Source organism: Notolepis coatsorum, assembly GCF_963971535.1.
Source record: "Notolepis coatsorum genome assembly, chromosome: 6".
Lineage (NCBI taxonomy): Eukaryota > Metazoa > Chordata > Actinopteri > Aulopiformes > Paralepididae > Notolepis > Notolepis coatsorum.
The window spans coordinates 89,242,874-89,266,859 of NC_140170.1; the positions used below are offsets into that span (position 1 = coordinate 89,242,874).

At 42.7% G+C, this 23,986-nt stretch overlaps 1 protein-coding gene across 1 annotated transcript in view; it reads left to right on the plus strand.

Annotated features, from left to right (window-relative positions):
* Positions 1–1,225: 1,225 nt before the first annotated feature.
* nfatc2b (nuclear factor of activated T cells 2b) overlaps positions 1,226–23,986 on the plus strand; it is a gene marked incomplete at its 3' end in the record, with an annotated part of 23,355 nt that continues 594 nt past the window's right edge. Inside the window, exons 1-9 of the mRNA XM_084315679.1 lie at positions 1,226–1,356; positions 1,809–3,033; positions 3,644–3,815; positions 4,424–4,626; positions 7,715–7,887; positions 10,113–10,253; positions 11,049–11,104; positions 14,276–14,408; positions 21,260–21,943. Coding sequence (XP_084171805.1) covers positions 1,233–1,356; positions 1,809–3,033; positions 3,644–3,815; positions 4,424–4,626; positions 7,715–7,887; positions 10,113–10,253; positions 11,049–11,104; positions 14,276–14,408; positions 21,260–21,943 — 2,911 coding nt within the window. The 5' untranslated portion in view covers positions 1,226–1,232. The remainder of the gene's footprint in view (positions 1,357–1,808; positions 3,034–3,643; positions 3,816–4,423; positions 4,627–7,714; positions 7,888–10,112; positions 10,254–11,048; positions 11,105–14,275; positions 14,409–21,259; positions 21,944–23,986) is intronic.

Consider the following 23,986-nt stretch of genomic DNA (forward strand, 5'->3'; position numbering starts at 1 on the left):
CAGTACTGTTACATTTGTGACATACAAGATATGCAAATATACAGTACTGTTAAACAGAGATCCTAACAGTAAATATATACAAGGGGGAGGGAACTGTACATTTATGATGAATTGAAAATGGGGGACCTTGATGTAAACAAGATGGAAGTCTTTCTCTGGTCTGCATCCCCTTAACAATTGTGTGTATTGAGCTGTACTGCAGATTTTGACAACAAAATTAACAATATGATGCCGCAAGTTCTGTTATATTTCAATTGCCTTATTTACATAAATATAAGGTAACGGTATACTTTTGTTATATGCTATACACTACAGTCTATGTGATGTGGTGGGTACGTATGGTGGTAATTAAGGAATGGTGAATATTATGTTTAATGTAAATATGTGTATAGCTGTATACTGGATATGAACAGCAGTATTATAGGCCTACAGCGGTATTGTACAGCCAGTAACTATACTTTTGCTCACACAATATCTTGAATGAATGAGTTTATTTATTTCGAACATAAATTGAAAATAAATAATAATAAAAAACAAGTAATAAACAGATAAAAAAAAACATATTTGCATATCTTGTATGTCACAAATGTAACAGTACTGCATATATGTATGTCATAAATGTCATGATTAGTTTAGATTAGATGATTAGATTAGATTTGTATATCTGTATATTGAGTATGTCATGTAAACAAGACGAAAGTCTTTCTCTGGTCTGCATCCCCTTAACAATTGTATGTATTGAGCTGTACTGTACTGTACCCATTCTGCAATCTGTTAATAAACTTTTCAATCAATCAATCAATCAATTGGGTGGGTGGCGCTGCTGAGCGGTCCCCAGACTGCCGGACCTGAGAGCGCCGGACCTGAGAGCGCCGCTGGCTCTGCGGCTCTGCAGTTGGATATAATGAGCGCTACCTCACCGTGCCAAACTGAAACAGCTTCATTCGGGCATCCGCAGTATGTGCGTGTATCACACCGACAGACAGGAAGCGCTCACTCATTAGGTGACAGTGTTGCGCAAGCTAGAAATGTTAATTTGAGCAGCTACAGGCTACAGCTTACAACATTGCTGATATATATATATTTTTAGCTATCATAGATAAACTATTATAGCATAAATGTGTCGTTAATTAGTGGACCAAAGCAAAGCCTATACATTATTTAATTACATTTTTTCATTCATTTTTGAATAGTACTTTCAGAAAACCTACATCACATTCAAAGGATCAAATATGACTTCTGAAACTTTGGGACTTACCGATGAGCTTGGTCAAGACATTAGTCAGGAGGAGCTGGACTTTTCGGATTTGTTTTTATATAACCCACCTGACGATATCCCCGCCGAAGATGACAAAGGTGTGTGACTGTCCGTTTCTAAAATGTGTAGGCTGTACCTGTATTTGGTGGGAATTGGGATATATTCCAAGTAATTACCTATCTATATAACGAGGGTCCATTTTTGGTATCTTGTTATCAGTGTGTGAAATGAACAGCTTTGCGCTTCAATGTGCGTGGAAAAAATATAGGAGTTTACTCCGCTGTCACCCACTGATGTCATATGCGAAATGCTCTCCGGAATTGAATGGGAATAAAGTAAAATGGATGAACCTGTTTCAGCAACACAATGTTGGTATAATGTTATAGTGAATGTGCCACAATTGCTCTACAAAAAGTAAAGTCCCCCTCCCTTGTATATGTCAGATACACCTTTGACATACATAACTGTAATGATTTGCTAAAACATTCTTAATTAAAATATCTTTCCCAGGGCTAAATTAATTATGTCTCTCTTTCATTTTTCAAATCAGGGGCTCTCCCCCATGATGGGAACCACCTATGTTCGCTGGGGCTGTCCCACCCCTGTGATGATACCTCCACCTACACCCTGCTGTCCCACCCCTGTGATGATACCTCCACCTACACCCTGCTGTCCCACCCCTATGATGATACCTCCACCTACACCCTGCTGTCCCACCCCTGTGATGATACCTCCACCTACACCCTGCTGTCCCACCCCTATGATGATACCTCCACCTACACCCTGCTGTCCCACCCCTGTGATGATACCTCCACCTACACCCTGCTGTCCCACCCCTGTGATGATACCTCCACCTGCAACCCTTCAGTCTCCAACCAGCCATCTTCCTCCTCTCATGGCCCTGCCACGGATCTCCTCTCTGTCAATGGGCCTAGGTTTGACTCCCTAGGGCTGACCTCCAGACCAGGGGTTATCCCTGCCCCTAGCCCCAGAATTGAGATCACCCCATCGGGCGACTCGCTCCGCTCACATCCCCTGGAACCAAGCCCCAGATCCACAGCCCTGGGGGCCTACAGAGAGCAACCCTGTGTGAGCCCGGCCAGCAGTAACTCATCCACAGGTTGGTCGGCAGAGGCCTACTCCCCTCAGCCCTCACCGTGTGTCTCCCCCATCGTAGGTGGAGGAGGAGCAGTGCTGTTTGCTTTGGACCTCGGCCCCAGCCTCCAGGACATCCACACCACCATCTCCTCCACCCACTCCTCCCCGGGAGCTTCCCCTCGCACCAGCATCACTGAGGAGATCTTTCTACTGCCGCAGCACCAGAGGACCACCTCACCGCATCCCCACCAGCGATCCCGCTCAGTCTCGCCCCACGGGAAGCGCACCTATGACCAGTACTGCAGCCCCAACCTGGGGGGCACCCCTGTCAAGCTGCGCTCACGGAGCCCAAGTCCCATTCCTTCGCCCCAAGACCACCACGGACCCAACCTCCTGCACCACTGCCTGCGCCAAGCCCAGCCCCAGGCCCAGGGTTCCTCTACCAGCCCGGAGGTCGTGCTGAGCAGCCTGACCTCCAGCATGCCCAGGCCAGTAGCCACTAAGATGGTGCGGAACAGTGAAGAGGACTTTGTCTATGGGAAAGATTGTTTGTATGGAGAGGCCACTGAGCAGGACGGTAGAGGCAGAATCAGGGCTGAGGCCAGGCCTGAGACCTTCTTTATCCTCCCCACTGCCTGGCCTCATCTTCATCACCTGACCCACCACGGGGCGCTCAGGTTTGTTGTTAGTTGTCCTTTGTATTTGATTCTGACAAGCACAAACATTGATACAAGGACACAACATATACAGTATAAGCAATGATACCACTATTGATGCCAATTCTGTGGCCTAAACTTTAAGAATCGACCATTACCGAGTACTGATCCATTACAGAGTACTGATCCATTTGACCATTACCAATTACTGACCCATTACAGAGTATTGATCCATTACAGAGTACAGATCCATTACCAATTACTGACCCATTACCAAGTACTGATCCATTACAGACTGAGTACTGATCCATTACCGATTGCTGACTTAGACCACTAGTTTTGGGGTTACTGGACAATAATTATGTAGATACAATACAATTCAATTCATTTGCTTCAGCGTGCCAAAAATACAGAAAGTCCAGTAGCCTTGCATTCATCTCTGACATGTTTCATATGGCTCTCTGTATCCAAATGTAGCCTTGGGGAAATTCTCAGATACCTATACCTTCTTCTTTCTTTTAGCCTGATATTAGCCTGACATTGGCCTGATATCCATTTCCATATCATTCAAACTATCCCTGGTCCCCTAACACAGAATATCTTCCATCCCCTCATCTGTGGCCTACCACAGCAGCCTTCCCCTGGCCACGCTGCCCTCTCTAGAGTGGCCCCTGCCCAGCCAGTCTAACCAGTACCAGCTGGTGATCCAGCAGCAGCCCAGGTCCCACCACAGAGCCCACTACGAGACAGAGGGAAGCCGGGGGGCCGTCAAGACACTCCACGGAGGCCACCCTGAGGTCCAGGTACCCTAAAGTCAGAAGAACACAGCCTCCTAGACTCTTTACCAGATGGTTCACACATACATGATACTTTTAAGTGTATACCTTTATCAAGTGGTCTGATCAAGTCAGCATCATTAATTTGCTGTTCCTGATCTGCAGTTAGAGTATGCAAAGCATCATGCTAGCCCTGACATGCATTGACCTATGCTATCATCCCTATGGGCAAAATGCAGGGACACAGAGAAGAGAAGTTTCTAACAATGTAACTTCTGGAAAGTGAGGTGTAATTCATACATCGACAATAACAATCTAGTGAAGTCAAGTAGAATTATGTATATTAGCACAAGACACTTGACACATTCAGGTGTGTGTGTGTGTGTGTGTGTGTGTGTGTGTGTGTGTGTGTGTGTGTGTGTGTGTGTGTGTGTGTGTGTGTGTGTGTGTGTGTGTGTGTGTGTGTGTGTGTGTGTGTGTGTGTGTGTGTGTGTGTGTGTGTGTGTGTGTGTGTGTGTGTGTGTGTGTGTGTGTGTGTGTGTGTGTGTGCGTGCGTGCGTGCGTGCGTGCGTGCGTGCGTGCGTGCGTGCGTGCGTGCGTGCGTGTGTGTGTGCGTGCGTGTTTTCCTTCCCCAGCTTCATGGGTACAGAGGCACAGCTCCACTGGGTCTGCAGGTGTTTATAGGGACAGCTGACGAGAGGGTCTTGAAACCCCACACCTTCTACCAGGCGCACCAGATCACTGGTAAGATGGTCACCACGCCCAGTCTGGAGAGGACTCTCAGTGGTACCAGAGTGCTGGAGATCCCCTTGGAGCCTAGGAACCACATGAGAGCAATGTAAGAAGTCAGCGTGTTAAAGGCATAGATTTCATTCATTTGCGATGCATGTGGAACTTTGGAACGTGAAATTGGAACGCTGATACATTTGACATAACACAGACTGGTGTTAACTCTTTCAGCGCTGCGGGCCTAGCCCATCTTTGTTCCTTCTGCGCCACCGCTCTAAGAGATAGGGATGCGTGGTGGTGTTTGCAGGGCTATATCTATATTCTATATTATAGCTATGGATACAATACTATGGCTCATTTGACATCAATTATCCATCGTTCAATATGTGAAAAAGAATAAATGTTTTCATGTATACGTTCGCGTGTTATACCGTGGTGAATATAAGTATAATTTCAGAGTGATCCTGGCTAATTCCAGAAAACGGCGCTATGGAGCAACAGGTGAATTTACTAAAAGCGTTGGCGTTGCTCGCCTGGACAGGCTACTATTTCCAAATAAAATGTTTATAATAGGTATTATGTATCATCATGAATGCATGCAAGGGTGGGGGGGGGGGTTTGATGCTTTGATAGTCACCAACGGCATACGTTCTGGAGTACGTTACACATGGTTGTTGCGATCGACTATTCACTTCAATGTTAAAACTTTCATTATTAATTTCAATGTAAAAAAATTCACTATTCACTTCAATGTTAAAATCTTGCTATAAAAATACTACGTAAAGAGCTGAAATAGTCCAAACATCAAGCAGAATACACTCATGTAATTACAGACTCGTTGTCTTTTAGGTTTTTAACTTGTTATTTATTAGTGCAATTCAAATACAGAAAGGAAAGAGGGAATATACTGTAATTACACAAGAACATGTGGCATAAAAAACATTAGAAAATCATATAGCATACATTAAATAAATTCACACACATCGATCATACTGTGTATATAAACAAACACACACTTGGGCCCTGTTTCTTGTACGTGGTTCAACTAAGTCGATCAAGATGTCATTATCCAGCTTCAGTTAACCCGATGTTTGAAGCCGGGATTTTCCTGTTCCACGAAGGTGGATTCAGTCTCGTTAACTCAAGCCAGACTTGCGACTCAGGCTAAATGCGCGCGGCCGCTTAGGTGAAAAGCCAGCACGTATCGATGGCAGAGATCCTGATTCTCTAACGGCATTGATTGATTAATTGATTTAAGACTTTATTGACAGATTGCAATATGGCTCAATCGCCTCGCCGACAAGTTAAATGCGTTATCTATAGGCTAATTTTAAGTCCCTCATTACCTCAATCAATCAGATTATATTTCTTTAAACTTGCCTGCTGGATTGAATAATCAAATGAGATCTTGCTAGCGAAAATAATTAGTTAACTGTTATACAGAATTACGATACGGCTCTCTTACCCATTGATTGATGTATAGTCAATCTTTAACTTATCTCCAATGTGGTCTAACGGGTTGTTCTTTTGACTTTCACACAGACGACCGGGGTTCGAGACCCTAGTCGTCTCCTTCTTTTTGCAATATAGGAATAATTCAATTTGGTGCACGTTGAGAGCTATATAAAGAATGACATCCTCAATGCATGTAGATTTATAATATTTTAACTTAAAACCAGGCTACTTTGGCATATAATCATTAATATTATATTCAAAAAAATCATATTAGAAACACCGGGTTTTGAACCCCGGTCGCTGGGTTGGCAGGCTTGAGCACTACCGCTGCACCACTGTGCCAGATGGGATAAATTCATTGTTTATACATTAATGAACGAGAGACCCGTGTTTAGAATATCCTTTGTTTTGAATGAAGTTTATCTCTTTATCCTCATTCATTAATGTGACGTCAACGGCTCATTCAATTTCTCAAATCCGTCAAACAGCGCATCTCATCAGACATCTTAATCCCAGTTACAATTAAAATAACCACATAATGTGTACATCGCACGAGCGAGCGCCACCGTCGCCACGGTATATATAACGTGCATTATTTAGGACAAAGTGAATTTAGTATCAGCATTTTGGGTCTATTTTACATTTCAAAAGCCCCCTCTGGAAGAATGGAGCACAAAAACGTAATTCAGAATGGTATAATGCAGATCGTAGACTGTGGGAATAGTTTCAGGAAACGGGCTGTCACTTCTTTGCGGGGGCGTGGCGATGGTTCACAGGCTAACTTGAACTTAAACTCTGCTTTCGACCAGGCTCAAACTTTTGGATCTGTTGTCATGGTGATTTGGAAAATCCACGTACAGGGAACCGGAAAGTCCGGCTAACTCAGTTATCCAGTTAAAGTTATCCGGCTAACTCAGTTATCCAGGTACAAGAAACAGGGCCTTGGTCTAGAAGGCGAGAGGGAGGGAGGGAGAGAGAGGGAGGGAGAGATAGAGGACACAAAATATAATTACATAAACAAATGTCTATGGATGGATCTTAACTTGTGTTTGAAGTTTGATAGAGATGATTTTAATCACCATTGTTTTTGTGTTTTGAAATGGATGAAATAATTTGTCACCTGCTCATTGAAATGCATTGATAGCGTTCTATGAAAATAACGCCTTCTGGTTTTGCCACCCCAGCCGCCGTTTTGATTAAAGATGGTGGCGACATGATTAAAGTGAATTGAATCAAAGTGAAACCAAACCAAAGTGTGGTGAAGTTACTGTATGATGCATCAAATCTCTGCTTGAAGAACTGGATTCAAATTAAATTGTTACAGCTCCATTAAGAAAGACCGTACATAATGTGGATACATACAAACTAGGGCTGGGCAATATGGATTTTCTTATATCAATTTATATCACAATATACGCTTTAGAATATAACACGTTAGATCATCCAATTGATGGTCATCATATAGGACTGCATGGTAATGGGAATGTAATACATGATCAAACTGAAACAAATGTTCATTTGACACATATTTCAGAAATAATTTTGTGAGAAACAGAAACCTGACTTGATATTTGCTTCAGAGCAGATTTGGGTATCACAATTCCCAATGTGAAAGAAATCCACGATAGGCGATTTTTGATAAATATCTATGTAGCTATTGCCCAGCCCTTATACAAACATATTATTTCAGAACCCTGTCAAGCTTCAATTGTAAATTATACCGTGTATTTAATTTTTTACAGAATTGACTGTGCAGGGATCCTAAAGCTAAAGAATGCAGATATCGAACTGAGGAACGGAGAGACGGACATTGGGAGAAAGAACACTTGTGTGTGTTTAGTGTTCCGTGTCCACATTCCCCAGTCTGGAGGACACTTTGTCTCTCTTCAGGTGGCCTCTGATCCTGTTGAATGCTGTAAGTATCATTGCCCCCCCCCCACCTGATCAACTCAATATGTCTTCAATATGTCTTATGTCAATATGTCAATATGTCTCAATATGTCTTAAAGATCTGTCATTAAAAGTCTTACACATTTCTTAAATATGATTTTGATAGATCTTAAAAATGTCAGTTTCTCCCCCGACAATTTGTATGGATTTACTTCTTTCATAGTAATTTTCCTTCATACTTTTTTTCCAGTATGGCCGTGAAATAGGTATTAGATTCTATTCAAAGTGGTCTTAAAAAGTCTTAAAAATCTAACTTGTTGAAACCTGCAGGAATCCTGATTATAGGAATTGGTTATATTTGGCTTATTTCCAATATGATCATCAGTCTGACTGCAGTGATTGTTTAATTTATACTGGTACATGTTCTCTTGTGGATCTTCTCTCATATATTGTACATAGATTTGTGTCCCATTTGTGTTTCATGACCCTCTCTGCTTTCATCTCTGCGTTCTCTGATCTGTGTTGTTCACCTGCAGTATCTATTTGGGGAGGGAGTCGCCAGAGAGCTTCCGGTACCACATTATCACCACATTATGAACCACAGCGCAGCCATTTTGCGATTTTCATTCTTTCACTATCGTTCTTTTAACAAGCATTTTCATTTGACAGTAACAATCTGAAATGATGTCTAAAATGTCTAAATTTGTTATACAAATGGGCAAAAAAACGTGAATCAATTACAGATAAAAGCCTTTCAGTCCTACAACTATTTTGACAGAAAAGCATAATTTTTACAGGAAATTGTTCAGCGGTCTCTCATTGAAAGCCTTGAAATAGTACTGAGAAAGATACACTGATTGTGTCAGTGAAATATCACAGATTTATCTGATATTGTGGGAGGAGGGGTAGCTATGGTATATTGATATCCCCACCCTAGGTTTACACCTTCTCCTCTTCTGGGCTCTCTGTAATAGTTCACTTCAGTGTTTTAATGAGGAACATTAAACCCAATTAAGCCCTACCCACAGCCATAAAGGAATTTGAATCCCTACCCTCCTTCAAAACCGCTCTCAAAGAGCAAAGAGAATTTTTAATTTTTTTTTAAACCGATACCGATAATTTCCGATATCACATTTTAATGCCAATATCGGCCGATAATATCGGTAGGCCGATAATATCGGACATCCATAATTATTATTATTAATTAGAAACTGGCCCCGGTAAATGTCAAAATCCCGTCCGCCCACTCCCCCACCCCACCCAATCCCCTCTAATGTACAGTTTCTTCCCCTTCTGACTTCTATTTTTTTTATGATGTTCTCTCTTTATTACACAGTACCATATATTTGTATGTCTTGTATGTCATAAATGTCTTGATGAATTGAAAATGGAGGACCCTTATGTAAACAAGACGAAAGTATTTTTCTGGTCTTCATCCTCTTAGAAGTTGTTTGTATTGAGCTGTACTGTATTGTACCCATTCTGCAAACTGTTAATAAAGTTTTCAATCAATCAATCAATCAACAATATGTTAACAAACAGTTGATTAGCCATCAGTGACTCAAGTTCCAGGGAAGAGAAATCCTTTCCACCAACACATTCAGTAGACTATCCATGTGACTAGTATCTACCTGCTGACCTCTACCTATTATCTACCTGCTGACCTCTACCTATTATCTACCTGCTGACCTCTACCTATTATCTACCTGCTGACCTCTACCTATTATCTACCTGCTGACCTCTACCTATTATCTACCTGCTGACCTCTACCTATTATCTACCTGCTGACCTCTACCTATTATCTACCTGCTGACCTCTACCTATTATCTACCTGCTGACCTCTACCTATTATCTACCTGCTGACCTCTACCTATTATCTACCTGCTGACCTCTACCTATTATCTACCTGCTGACCTCTACCTATTATCTACCTGCTGACCTCTACCTCTCAGGTAAATTTGTTCCCATGCTTTATTATATAGTTTCTCATTAGTTCCTAGATACTTAATCATTATTTGTAACACTTTGTACTTAACAGGGGGTGGCACAAATAATGATTAATCTAGGAACTACTGAGGAACTACATGTTAACAAAGCATAGGAACAAATAATATATAACAAATAGTTTTAGAGTTCGAGGTAAATGCAGGTAGAAAATGGGCATCAGGCCACCGGGTCTGAGACTTGGGTGACTGATTAAACAGCTGTAATGTATGTATATTATGTGTGTATGCTCTGCTGTGCCCACAGCCCAGCGCTCAGCCCAAGACGTGCCTGCGGTGGAGAACCATGACTTGGGCCGCTGCTCGGTTCTCGGTGGGCAACAAATGGTCCTGACCGGACAGAACTTCAACTCCGACTCCAAAGTGATGTTCTCCGAGAAGACCCGCGGTGAGGAGAGGAGGACAAACCAAACCAACTTGTACAGTAGAGTGCCGGTGGTTTGATTTTGAATAACAGATAATCGTTCAGTTTGAGTTTATCAACACGTTACTTGGATTATTATACAGATCGTGGTTATGGTTTACTTACTGTACACCTTTGATTCCAACCATGTATTTTTTATTTGAAGTGGGCTATTGTCACTGCCAATGCTTTGCCATTCCGTTGGTTTCCTGTAAGCCTGCCAGTGAGAGTATTTGCCTATTCATACAGTATTTGTGTTTTGATGTTATTTGCATATGACCACAGTGACGGCAACTTTCAGTGACACACGGATCCCACCAAACCCCACTTTGAAACAATACAAAACATGAACATGCAACAGTACAAACTATTTGTGTTGTTGTAACTTTAACTGTTAGAAAACTACGACTATATGGAAATATCACTCTTCATTATGACACTATCTGCCCCCACACAGGTTTTAGTCTCTTGCCTGGTGTGGGGTTTAGTGCAACAGGATGTGGTTAGACTGACTGATAAAAACTTAGAGCTAACACAGTTTGTTTCATCAAACTCACAGCGTGGGTAGTAAGAGTTAGTAAGGCGAGAATGAAACACAGAAGCCAGACATGACAAAGACACTGCTTTTCTACTGCCTGGGTGCAGAATGACTTCATAAATTAGTAGATCAAAGACAGAATTGTATAGCTAAATAGCTTTTGTTTTCACACAGTATACAACATGTATAACTTGACTTATCCAGCAGTTAAAGCATGTACACTGTACTCATTCTGCTTTCAGAAGGGCAGCAGATCTGGGAGGCGGAGGCGGCTGTTGACCGAGACAAAAGTCAGCCTGTGAGTTGGCTCTCCTGTCACCTGGACCGACACTAACATGACCTAAGGGACACATTTCGTCAATGGATGATTTACTCCCATTCGCTCAGTTCATATATTTTGCCAGACTCTGTAACCTGACTGCCAGATAATGATAATAATAATAATAATAATAATAATAATAATAATAATAATAATAATAATAATAATAATAATAATAATAATAATAATAATAATAATAATAATAATAATAATAATAATAATAATAATAATAATAATAATAATAATAATAATAATAATAATAATAATAATAATAATAATAATAATAATAATAATAATAATAATAATAATAATAATATGTTAATAATAATAATAATAATAATAATAATAATAATAATAATAATAATAATAATAGATTCAATTTAAAAGCGTCTAATGGTTCAAAAGAGTACCATTAGTGGAAGAGGGAAGGGCAACTGGAAGGATAGTGCTACTCAGGACCCGTGCCATGCTGGGGGAAGGAGAGTCTGAAGAGGTGAGATTTGAGTCTGGTTTTGAACATCTTGATCTTATCAGAGCAACGGAAGGCAGGGGAGAGAGTGTGCCACAGCTTGGGTGCGACTGCAGAAAAGGCTCGGTCTCCTAGTGTGCACCGCCTGGTGCGGGGGATGATGAGGAGATCAGAGTTGGAAGATCGGAGGCCATGTGCTGGGGTGTAGTGGTGGAGTAGGTTGGTCAGGTAGGGTGTAGTGGTGGAGTAGGTTGGTCAGGTAGGGTGTAGTGGTGGAGTAGGTTGGTCAGGTAGGGTGTAGTGGTGGAGTAGGTTGGTCAGGTAGGGTGTAGTGGTGGAGTAGGTCGGTCAGGTAGGGTGTAGTGGTGGAGTAGGTTGGTCAGGTAGGGTGTAGTGGTGGAGTAGGTCGGTCAGGTAGGGTGTAGTGGTGGAGTAGGTCGGTCAGGTAGGGTGTAGTGGTGGAGTAGGTTGGTCAGGTAAGTTGTAGGGGGGAGTAGGTTGGTCAGGTAAGTTGTAGGGGGGAGTAGGTTGGTCAAGTAAGTTGTAGGGGGGAGTAGGTTGGTCAGGTAGGGTGTAGTGGTGGAGTAGGTTGGTCAGGTAGGGTGTAGTGGTGGAGTAGGTTGGTCAGGTAGGGTGTAGTGGTGGAGTAGGTCGGTCAGGTAGGGTGTAGTGGTGGAGTAGGTTGGTCAGGTAGGGTGTAGTGGTGGAGTAGGTCGGTCAGGTAGGATGTAGGGTGGAGTAGGTTGGACAGGTAGGATGGAGTAGGTTGGTCAGGTAGAGTGGAGTAGGTTGGTCAGGTAGGATGTAGGGTGGAGTAGGTTGGTCAGGTAGGATGGAGTAGGTTGGTCACGTAGGGTGGAGTAGGTTGGTCAGGTAGAATGTAGTAGGTTGGTCAGGTAGGATGTAGTAGGTTGGTCAGGTAGGATGGAGTAGGTTGGTCAGGTAGGGTGTAGGGTGGAGTAGGTTGGACAGGTAGGGTGTAGGGTGGAGTAGGTTGGACAGGTAGGGTGTAGGGTGGAGTAGGTTGGTCAGGTAGGATGTAGTAGGTTGGTCAGGTAGGATGTAGTAGGTTGGTCAGGTAGGATGTCGGGTGGAGTAGGTTGGACAGGTAGGTTGGAGTAGTTAGATTTTGTGTGCACACAGTAGGAGTTGATTGAAACAGACTAAATATATATTGTTGAAGACTTTTCAATATATATTCCCCAACATGAACCTGTCTAAGAATAGGAATACTGATCAAGGATTAGCGGTCAGGTCACATGACCACAGAACGCCACTAGTTGAACTGAATTGGCACTCGTATTCAAAGACACTTAGGCTGCGGTTACACCTTTCGTTTCATTTTCGTTTCATTGTCATACGCGTTTCGCCGCGACGTCCTGCGCCTCGAGTCACACTTTCGTTTTATTTTTGTTTTTGTCACCTGAGCACACTGATGTAGTACACTGCCAAAGCAGTAGGTGGCAGTAGGTGGCGAACATGAAGGCAATTTCAACCAATCAGAACTTGAATGTGCCAATACACTTCGCTCCAGCAAAGAAAATGTCAACAAGGCAGACGCCTATGGGCGCCACCATCTTGCCTATTTACTCAATGCAGCAATTATTTTTCAGCAAAGCCTAATAAAAGTGCAATAAACAAAACGGATACATTCACTGTGTGTTCTGCCTGTCATTTGTTGATGAAACAAAACTAACATCAACACAAGTGACCACCAAGAGCGGATAGTTTAGTCTAAAAAAAGATCGGTAGCATTGTTAGCTGCATGCCAACGTCAATGGAGTATGCCATTATAACAGTATAGCATTGTGGCTAGAAGCTAACGTTAGCTCACGCTATTTAGCCAGCACCAAACTGATGATATCGAGAGCTATCAGTAGTTAGATCACATTAGAGACAACGCTGTGTGTATTAAACAAAGGTGAATAGATGACTGGGCCATTTTGTTTAATGCTTGTTAAGTTGAAAGAGGAGCTTTGAGCTAACAGGATCTGATAGCTCACGTTAGCCAGCTGCTCATGCAATCGGTAATGCTAGCAGAATGAATGGATGTAAACTTTATTTAACATATTGCATATGGGTACAATACAATACGGCTCAATACAAACAATTGTTAAGGGAATGCAGACTGTTGTAACTTGGACTGGGATCCTTATAACAATAACTTGACAACACATGGTAGCTGCCGCTATTTGGGACAGCTCTGTCCCAAACACACACACACACACACTCTGTTGTCACCGGAAGGGCACGCAGATGGTATCTACTGCGCATGGGCGTTTTCGCAACAATGGCTCATGCAGACTACACGCTGTTGTCGGCGCGTTTTTTAGCGGTTCTCCAAAACGCAAACACAATTTAGCGTTTCAGCCGTATCCACAAAAAAACGCCAAAAAACGCATTTCTGTGTAATAGGGACATGAAACGTATTCAAAAACGTATATAAAAAAAACGCCACAAAAACACCAGTCTAACCATGGCCTTAGTAAACACATTCTCAGATCCTCAAAACAGTGATCTCAAAACATCTATGGGCAAAGTACTGCTGATGTATAAGTTATTTCCACGTCCAAACATGCTAAAACATAGTAGTATATAGGTAGACTGGGGATGTGAACCAGCCTGTGCCCCTCTGTACCATAATGAATTTCAGAACTGTGTGTTGTATGATCCATGTGTAGAGCATGCTGTTTCTAGAGGTCCCTCCATATCGAGACCCGGCCATTTACCACCCAGTCAAAGTCAACTTCTATGTGGTCAACGGGAAGAGGAAACGCAGTCAGCCACAACATTTCACCTACACCCCTCTGATAGGTAGGCTCCATTCACCTACACCCCTCTGATAGGTAGGCTCCATTCACCTACACCCCTCTGATAGGTAGGCTTCATTCACCTACACCCCTCTGATAGGTAGGCTCCATTCACCTACACCCCTCTGATAGGTAGGCTCCATTCACCTACACCCCTCTGATAGGTAAGCTCCATTCACCTACACCCCTCTGATAGGTAGGCTCCATTCACCTACACTCCTCTGATAGGTAGGCTCCATTCACCTACACCCCTCTGATAGGTAGGCTCCATTCACATACACCCCTCTGATAGGTAGGGTCCATTCACCTACACTCCTCTGATAGGTAGGGTCCATTCACCTACACTCCTTTGATAGGTAGGCTCCATTCACATACACCCCTCTGATAGGTAGGTTCCATTCACCTACACTCCTTTGATAGGTAGGCTCCATTCACCTACACCCCTCTGATAGGTAGGTTCCATTCACCTACACTCCTCTGATAGGTAGGCTCCATTCACCTACACCCCTCTGATAGGTAGGCTCCATTCACATACACCCCTCTGATAGGTAGGTTCCATTCACCTACACTCCTCTGATAGGTAGGCTCCATTCACATACACCCCTCTGATAGGTAGGTTCCATTCACCTACACTCCTCTGATAGGTAGGCTCCATTCACATACACCCCTCTGATAGGTAGGCTTCATTCACCTACACCACTCTGATAGGTAGGCTCCATTCACCTACACCCCTCTGATAGGTAGGCTCCATTCACCTACACCCCTCTGATAGGTAGGCTCCATTCACATACACCCCTCTGATAGGTAGGGTCCATTCACCTACACTCCTCTGATAGGTAGGCTTCATTCACCTACACTCCTCTGATAGGTAGGGTCCATTCACCTACACTCCTTTGATAGGTAGGCTCCATTCACATACACCCCTCTGATAGGTAGGTTCCATTCACCTACACTCCTTTGATAGGTAGGCTCCATTCACCTACACCCCTCTGATAGGTAGGTTCCATTCACCTACACTCCTCTGATAGGTAGGCTCCATTCACCTACACCCCTCTGATAGGTAGGCTCCATTCACATACACCCCTCTGATAGGTAGGTTCCATTCACCTACACTCCTCTGATAGGTAGGCTCCATTCACATACACCCCTCTGATAGGTAGGTTCCATTCACCTACACTCCTCTGATAGGTAGGCTCCATTCACATACACCCCTCTGATAGGTAGGCTCCATTCACCTACACCCCTCTGATAGGTAGGCTCCATTCACCTACACCCCTCTGATAGGTAGGCTCCATTCACATACACCCCTCTGATAGGTAGGCTCCATTCACCTACACCCCTCTGATAGGTAGGCTCCATTCACATACACCCCTCTGATAGGTAGGTTCCATTCACCTACACTCCTCTGATAGGTAGGCTCCATTCACATACACCCCTCTGATAGGTAGGTTCCATTCACCTACACTCCTCTGATAGGTAGGCTCCATTCACATACACCCCTCTGATAGGTAGGTTCCATTCACCTACACCCCTCTGATAGGTAGGCTCCATTCACCTACACCCCTCTGATAGGTAGGCTCCATTCACCTACACTCCTTTGATAGGTAGACTCCATTCACATACACCCCTCTGATAGGTAGGGTCCATTCACCTACACTCCTCTGATAGGTAGGCTTCATTCACCTACACTCCTCTGATATGTAGGGTCCATTCACCTACACTCCTTTGATAGGTAGGTTCCATTCACCTACACTACTCTATTAGGTAGGGTCCATTTTCTGTGTGTCTACGGAGATCAGTAGTGCCCTCTTTCTGGTTCCCGAGGTATTTCTTCTATGGTCGTGGGCAAAAGAGCCCCACTTGGTACTGCACTTTGTTTACAATTTTTGTTTTGTTTTGGTCTGATGTGTGGGTGTTGAGTTGAGTGGGGATAGGGTAAGGGTTGCTATTGCGGGCCACACCGCAGGCTCTGCCAAGAGAGGTCTGGTGTTCTTTGGCCATCCAGGCTTTCACTTTCCAGGTGGTGTCCATCTAAATGCTACCTTTGGAATCCTGTCCTGGTTCGTTCTAAGTGGATATACATTATAATTAGGGATGTCCGATATTATCGGCCTACCAATATTATCGGCCGGTATAGGCATTAAAATGTGATATCGGAAAATATCGGTATCGGTTTTCAAAAAAAATTATAGATATTTTTTTATTTTTATTTTTTTACATTTCTATAACCTTTATTTACCCAGGCAAGCAAGTAAGAACAAATTCTGATTTTATTTATTGTCAAAAGTATGCATAATGTTGTGTTAATTCCACAACAAGAGATATGTAATGTTAATTACCTGAAATTATTAAATTTTTTGGGGGGGGAAACCCTGCATATATCGGTATCGGTTGATATCGGTTGATATCGGTATCGGAAATTAAGAGTTGGACAATATCGGTATATCGGTATCGGTAAAAAAGCCAATATCGAGCATCCCTAATTATAATGACTTATTATGGTGTGCATTTCTATCATTTATATATGGTGTGGCCAGCAAAAGCAGTAACCCTCACCTATCCCTACTCAACTCCAACCCACACATAAGACCAAAACATTTATTTTTAACAAAGTGCAAGTACCAAGAGGGGCTATTTTGCCTCGAGGTCACTGTTTGACGGCATTACAGATTGTACCTTTAATAACTTTAATACTATACTAGGAGACGTTTTGTAAAGTTTTTTTGTAAAGATTTATTTTGTGTTTGTTGAAACCAGGAAACAAGTCAAGTCAAGTGTTCCCTTATTAATCCCCTTGGGGGGAATTCAGGTGTCATAGCAGCATGGGGAGCAGGGGAGGGGAGGTATAGGCAGGAAAAAACATGATATAAATAATAATAATAATGTAAAATAATATGAATAATAATATAAAGGTCCAGGTCACTTAGGGGCCGGGCCTGAACAGGGCAGCAGAGCCGGACTGTATGGCTGTAGTGTTTGTATTCTAATCCTGACTATGAGGAGTACATTTAAAGTTGAACTCCTCCTGACTGTGGGCCATTTGTCTTAACACTTTGACTGCCCAAGGTTAATTCATTATTAGTCCCTTGAATGCCCAGGGCCACTTCAATGTTAACGTTAATATCGCCTAATCTATGTTTTAAATTATGGCTATGTGTCTAATCTGCCCGTGGCTTATCAAAGACTCGTTTTCCAGTCAACATTGTCAAAGCAGATTGTTTCTTTATCGCTTCATTTCCATGTTCTACCATTCTGAAAAGCACTCGGTTTCACTGAAAAAAGAAGAGATTCCCTGATAATCGCCTTTTCCTGGAATATTCTAGATTAACGTTGTCATTTGTCTGCCTATTTATGAATCGTTTTCAAATAAACGCTAGATGATCGATAGTATTATGTGTATGCATGCACGCTCGTGCCGCGCGCTGATAATCGATGCTCCTATTTCCTGACGGCGCGCACAGTCAAACAGCGATATCACATAATCACATAAACGCTTATATATCCGTGAAAACGGATCTGATTATCCTTAGACTGGTAACATAGATTCCTTACCTGAGATCAGATGGTATCCAAATGGATTATTCCAATTCCTGATCGCCATTCGAAAAAATCGCTCCTTTTAGTGATCCACCGTGATTACTGTAAAACACATATTCCCAGCTGCTCCGAGAGTCCAGCATGAAGCTGGTAGACGCCTGTTGCATGAGTGAGAAGTAAAATGTGGAGTGCGGGTTGTTTTGTCCCATTCATTTTCATTGAGTTCAATCCAAAAGGGTGAATTACCATCTGGGAGACGATAGGGGGCGCTTTTTTCACATCTGAGCGCCGGGGGTGCCTGGATCTCCAACGATAGACTCGCTTGATGCAATATGATTTCAGATCGGTAATAAAAAAAAAACGAATACAACGAATATTCTCGTGAGTCGGCATTCAACCCGCGGGGGGTAAACACGAGAAAACTCGTGGATGGCATTCAAAGTGTTAATGTTGTCTTGGAGTTCCATGGGGATCTGCACAACGACAATAACACTATGTAACAAACCACTCACAGCACACACATCCACACATCCGCACTCACTTTAAATAAACAACTCACTGTAGCACCCACTTTACTCACTTTAGACACTTTAACACACTTTATATTTATTGGTAAAGAGATTTGCACTACAATCCATACCTCATTGCACCTTACCCTATGTTGTACCTCATCCCATTTCTGCATTGTACTGTATACTGTATTGTATTGTAACTCAGTTACTAATTGTTTCTGCTCTGTATTGTATATTGTATATATGTATATTGATGAACACTTTTGTTTACACTTTGTTTATGTACTTTTGACTTTCTATTTTATACTTTATCTATTTTTATCTAGCACACTCTCAGGAGCAAAACACAAAAAAAGCATTTCATATAAAAGTATTCTGTATTTTTGTATGACAATGAATAAAGAAACTTGAAACATGAGTTTTAAAGTGAGCACATTGGGCCTCATTCAGGAAGCGATATAAGAACATATTTCCTCTTATTTTGTTCTTAACTCAATGGACGCCACAGCGATATGTGTGATGTGTTGTTAAAAGGCAGACGCTCTAAAATATCTATGGTTTAATATGTGTTAAAGAAATAATTTTTTCATCCATACATTCCCGTTTTATACCGTGGTGATTGGTGAATATGAATATAGTTTTAGAGTAATCCTGTCTAATCCCAGAAAATGAGGCTGCAATACGTGCAATTCACTAAACACGTTGCCGTTTCTCGCCTGTACACACTACTATTTCGATCACATCTATATTATCGGTATTATGTTTCATCATGAATGCATGACAGGGTGGGTGGGGTAGTTTTTTGATGCTTTGATCGTCACCAACGGCACACGTTGTGGAGTAATGTTACACACATATTATTGTGATCGAAGTGAAGTCATGCTTGGATCAACGCAGGATTGATATCATATAGCCCTTACCTTCACTAGGATGTACCCCAAAAAGAATATTCCAATGATCTGATTGCGAGTCCCAGTATTGGTGTCGATCGTGTCACCAACATAATCCGCCACACATCATGCACCGGGAGCAATTCATGCTTCTCAATCTGACCGTTATAACCGCATCCCTTGCCCGACCAATAGAAATCCGACCGGAGACTTTTGATCGACGCACAGGCCAAGATATAATGTTTCAAAGGGTGCTCGATACTGCCACCCGGTATTGCACTTTGGCATTCTCATTATGATTCCCCATGTTAACCCCGATGTCCGTGTGCCTGTAATGAATGGAAATATCGAATAAAAGAAATAACGATGAAAACCCGACTATACTCGGGTCTGGCGCTGAATGGTTGGCGAGATAGCCCGACTATCATCGGGTCCGGACCGTCCGGCGCTGATTGAGTTTTGATTTTTTCTTATTTTGTTCTCACCTGGGATGCAGCAATGTTTTCTTATTTTTGCTTTTCTCTTAGGCAAGACCAAATTCTAAGAGTGGTCGAGAGCACTCTTACCCAGATAAGAAACTCTTACCCAGATGGGGGAAAAAAAGCCTATCATTGGTCAATTGCCCCCAAATACCACTTGATCGCCAGATGAGTGACTGCTTAACAGTTTCAGTGTATTGTAATCTGGTGTGTAATCTGACACTGCAACTCTGAGTGAGTCTTGCAGATGTGCATCAGTCAGACGAGAGCAAAGTTCCGCGACGCACGACATGGAAAAATGTGGGTGATTTTGAGCGTGCTCCCACGTGCGCGCCCGTATTCCGATCCACGCAATAATATTCACGGGAGTAGATCTCGTCGTGGGACACAAGTTCCCAATGCATTGTCCCATGGGATTATGCCCCCCCCCCCGTGGTGATATTAATTGAGGGGCGGATTTGCGGTGATGGAGAAATGAATTGTTCCAGCAGAGCATTTTACAGTACGTGTGTGTGTGTATGTGTGTGTGTGTGTGTGTGTGTGTGTGTGTGTGTGTGTATGTGTGTGTGTGTGTGTGTGTGTGTGTGTGTGTGTGTGTGTGTGCTCGTCGTGGGCTGAGACTGCCTCGCTAAGCCGTTTATTTATATGAATTTATTCATGGAGAATTTATTTATCCACTCTGGTTGGATGGTGTATTGTACTTGTGCTGTACAATAACAATACATTTTAATCTAATCTTATTTTGAGATCAGTCGCAAATCGCTTCCTGTTTAATGGATCAGATGCCGATCCCTCTGCTGTTTTGCACACGCCTCATAAGGAGCAGGCGGGGCATGTCTGTATGCAAATTAATTGAGCGAGAACATGCATTTGAGTTTAAGAATGAGTGAGATTCATCATTCAACACACCAGAACAGATTTGGACGTTAAGAACGGGTTGATGATGCGGCGGTAGCTTTTCTTATTTTTTCTCTTAACAGACGGTTAAGAAAAAATATAAGAAAAATAATAAGAGAGTATTGGTGAATGAGGCCCATTGTCCTCTTATCTTTTATTAAATACTATATGCAAATGCTTTACAGTTTACAGTCTAGTAGAAGTGCAGGTTTCTATGTTGCATAGTAGAATTATCGTGGCTAATCTTAGTTTTTAGCCAGAGGCTCGGATTATAATAAAAATGGTTCCGTAGCCAGAGGGAATGGACACTGCTGGGCTCTATTAACTAACTCATCTTCATCATCATCATACAGGACATTGCACCACTTTTATCTCACATGAAAACCTAACCACAGAGTACTGACTTATCCAATGACTGTAATGTCTAGACCTCCCTGTGTTTCCTTCCCATGGTTTATTGGTAGACCAACTTGAACTAATCTCGTTGACCATTCAGAAATCAGATTATCTCTACTGACCTGTCTGTGTCTTAATTTGCAGTCCCAGCCATCAAAGCAGAGCTGGTAGACGACTACCAGTTCAGTTCATTCAGCAGCACAGATTATCAGTCTCTCGGCCTGTCTGCAAAGTCCCTCTACCATCACCTCGACCAGGACAGCCACGTGCGAGCCTCAAGCATTTCCCCAACAGCGTACCATATGGCGAGCCTGGACCCCGGAGCCCATGGGCTAACATCACATTATCTGGAGGACCAGTTAGTCTACTATCCGCCCAAAAGCAGCACTCTGAGCACCAACCCTGTGTTGTACCAGCCTGCGAACCAACATCCCGGTCACCCAGGGCCCACCGTCCTCAGCGGCTCCCCAGCTCAGAGGCAGATCGCTGGGCTGCAGCAGAGCCACTACCCCACCCTGGCCTCCCACATCTCTACCACTATCACCACGGGGTACCAGTCTGAAGTGACGTTCTCCCAGGTTAACGCAAGTCTCGATGCCTGTTCAGTGCCAAGGCACCAGGGTTATATACAGACGGTGGCACCCCTGGGAAGGTCGCCACCTTCCAGATACACCCAAGGCCAGGCCCACGGGACCCCGGGAAGCAGAGAGCAGCCGGTGGGGCAGGCCCTGACCCAGAATGGCCCGATCACAGACAACCATGATGAGCTGGTCCCAGAAAAGGTCACAGTCAAGCAGGAGAACATTAATCATGCCTATCTGGAGGATGGTGAGTATATATAATACTATATACGTCACGTCTATAGATCTGTCTATCTAAAACAAAAACAATTGACATACATAATTCCTGTAATTGTTTGATAATTGGCCAATACTAGTCAGCACAAATTAGTGTATTCAGATCGATACTGGTATCAGCCATATCCACTTAAAGCTACAATGTGTACGATTTCTTTGTATTTTGCTCCAACATGGACACACTGTTTCAGTGACCAGTGTTGCAGCAGTGCAGAGACATTCCATTCTAAAGTTTCACAACGAGGCTCCCTCTCCTAACCAATCGGAAGCTCAAAGAAGATTTAGTTGGATAAGCATGAAATGTAGTAGTAATTTAGTGGTTAGTCTACATGGTCCTCATTGCCTGACTGTTTTGAATGAGGCACTCATAAATTCATAAATTCAGTCACTAAAAGTCCTTATTGGAGTGGCTTCTCTGATTGGTTAGAAGGGGGAGCCTCTCTGTGAAACTTTAGAATGTAATGTCTTTGCACTGCTGCTACACTGGTCAATGAAACTTGCTGAGTTGATTTGTTCACATTAAAGGTAGAATCTGCAACCTCTAGGCAAAAAAGCACCGCTTGGTATTGCACTTTATTTACATTTTATGTTTTGGTTGTGTGGGTTGGAGTTGAGTGGGGATAGGGGAGGGGTTGCTTTTGTTGGCCACATCTCAGGTTCTGCCAAGAGAGGTCTGGAGAAATCCACAACATGTTCGTGTGAATCTTCACAGTAACCCAGAGACTGCAATACAGTTACTATGCAGCCCCTGCTCTCTGTGGGTGTATCTCTCCACCGTGTTGTCGGGTTTGACTCAGCTCTCTTCTGGTCGTAATGGATTCACGGCTTCTCCTGCTCTAGTTTTGAATGGGCCAGCGTTTTAAATAGGCCCTGCAGCAAGAGCCGACAAGATATTGAACCGTTTGGCTGAGTCCCTGCACTCTGTGCTAAGTGTAGCGAGGTCACAGAGGATAATGTATTGATTGATAGTGTATAGATCATTTCAACAAAAAAGGGAAATACCATTTTCCCCCCTCACCTCAGCGACTTGTATAAATGCAGCTTTAACCCTTTCACTGCCACACTACCGAATGGTTAACCCTTTCACTGCGACAATACAGAATGTTAACCCTTTCACTGCCGCACAACAAATGGTTTAACCGTCTGTAGTGTGATAGTAAAGGGTTAACCTTCCGTAGTATGGTAGTGAAAGGGTTAAGTGAAAATACTGAAGAATTGCCGGTGTCCCGGTGATCCAGACTGTAAATGTGTAGGCTACCATGCGCCACCATGTGCTGGTAATTGTGTGGGTGTCTCGGCCTCATTCTTTTGTGTTTTTTTCTTCATTGTTGAATCACAAAAACAAAATGTTCAAATCATGGATAAGGATGGATGATGATGCCCAGTCTTTTTAAATTTTTATTTTTAAGATGAGTCGCCTGCCATAATCAGAGAGCAATGCAGAGAAGAGAGAGAGTGACACACGCTGGCTCTATTTACTGGGGGGGGGGGGGGGCAGGTTTCCGTTTATACCTCAGCGGGTTGAGAACAGGAAGTATACAACCATACAAGCATGCAGAGAGACTAGAGTACATTTGGCTGCAAACAGTCCCTCCCCTGACCTTCCTGCTCCTCTGCAACTGAAAGGGTTACATGTACTATGTAGTAGTGCTGTCAATAGATAAAACCAAATGTAACTAATTAATCTCACAATTTTCTGTAATTAATCTAGATTAATCTAGATTAAAAATGGCATTTTTCTACTTAAAACCGAAGCTTCTAACAGATATTTACTTGACTAAAATCATGGAATTAATGTAAAATCAACACAAAGAAAGTATTTAGATTCAAAGACTATTTTAATAGCTTTCTTTGAATACAGTTTCTCTCCTGTGAAATACAAATGTTCAACGAACCATCAACATTGACTCAGCTAGACCTCTTTCTTATATCCGCGGCGCTAAAATTGAAGATTTTTCACTCCATAGATGAATCTAGATTAATTTATTTTAATGCTTTAAATAATTTAAATTAA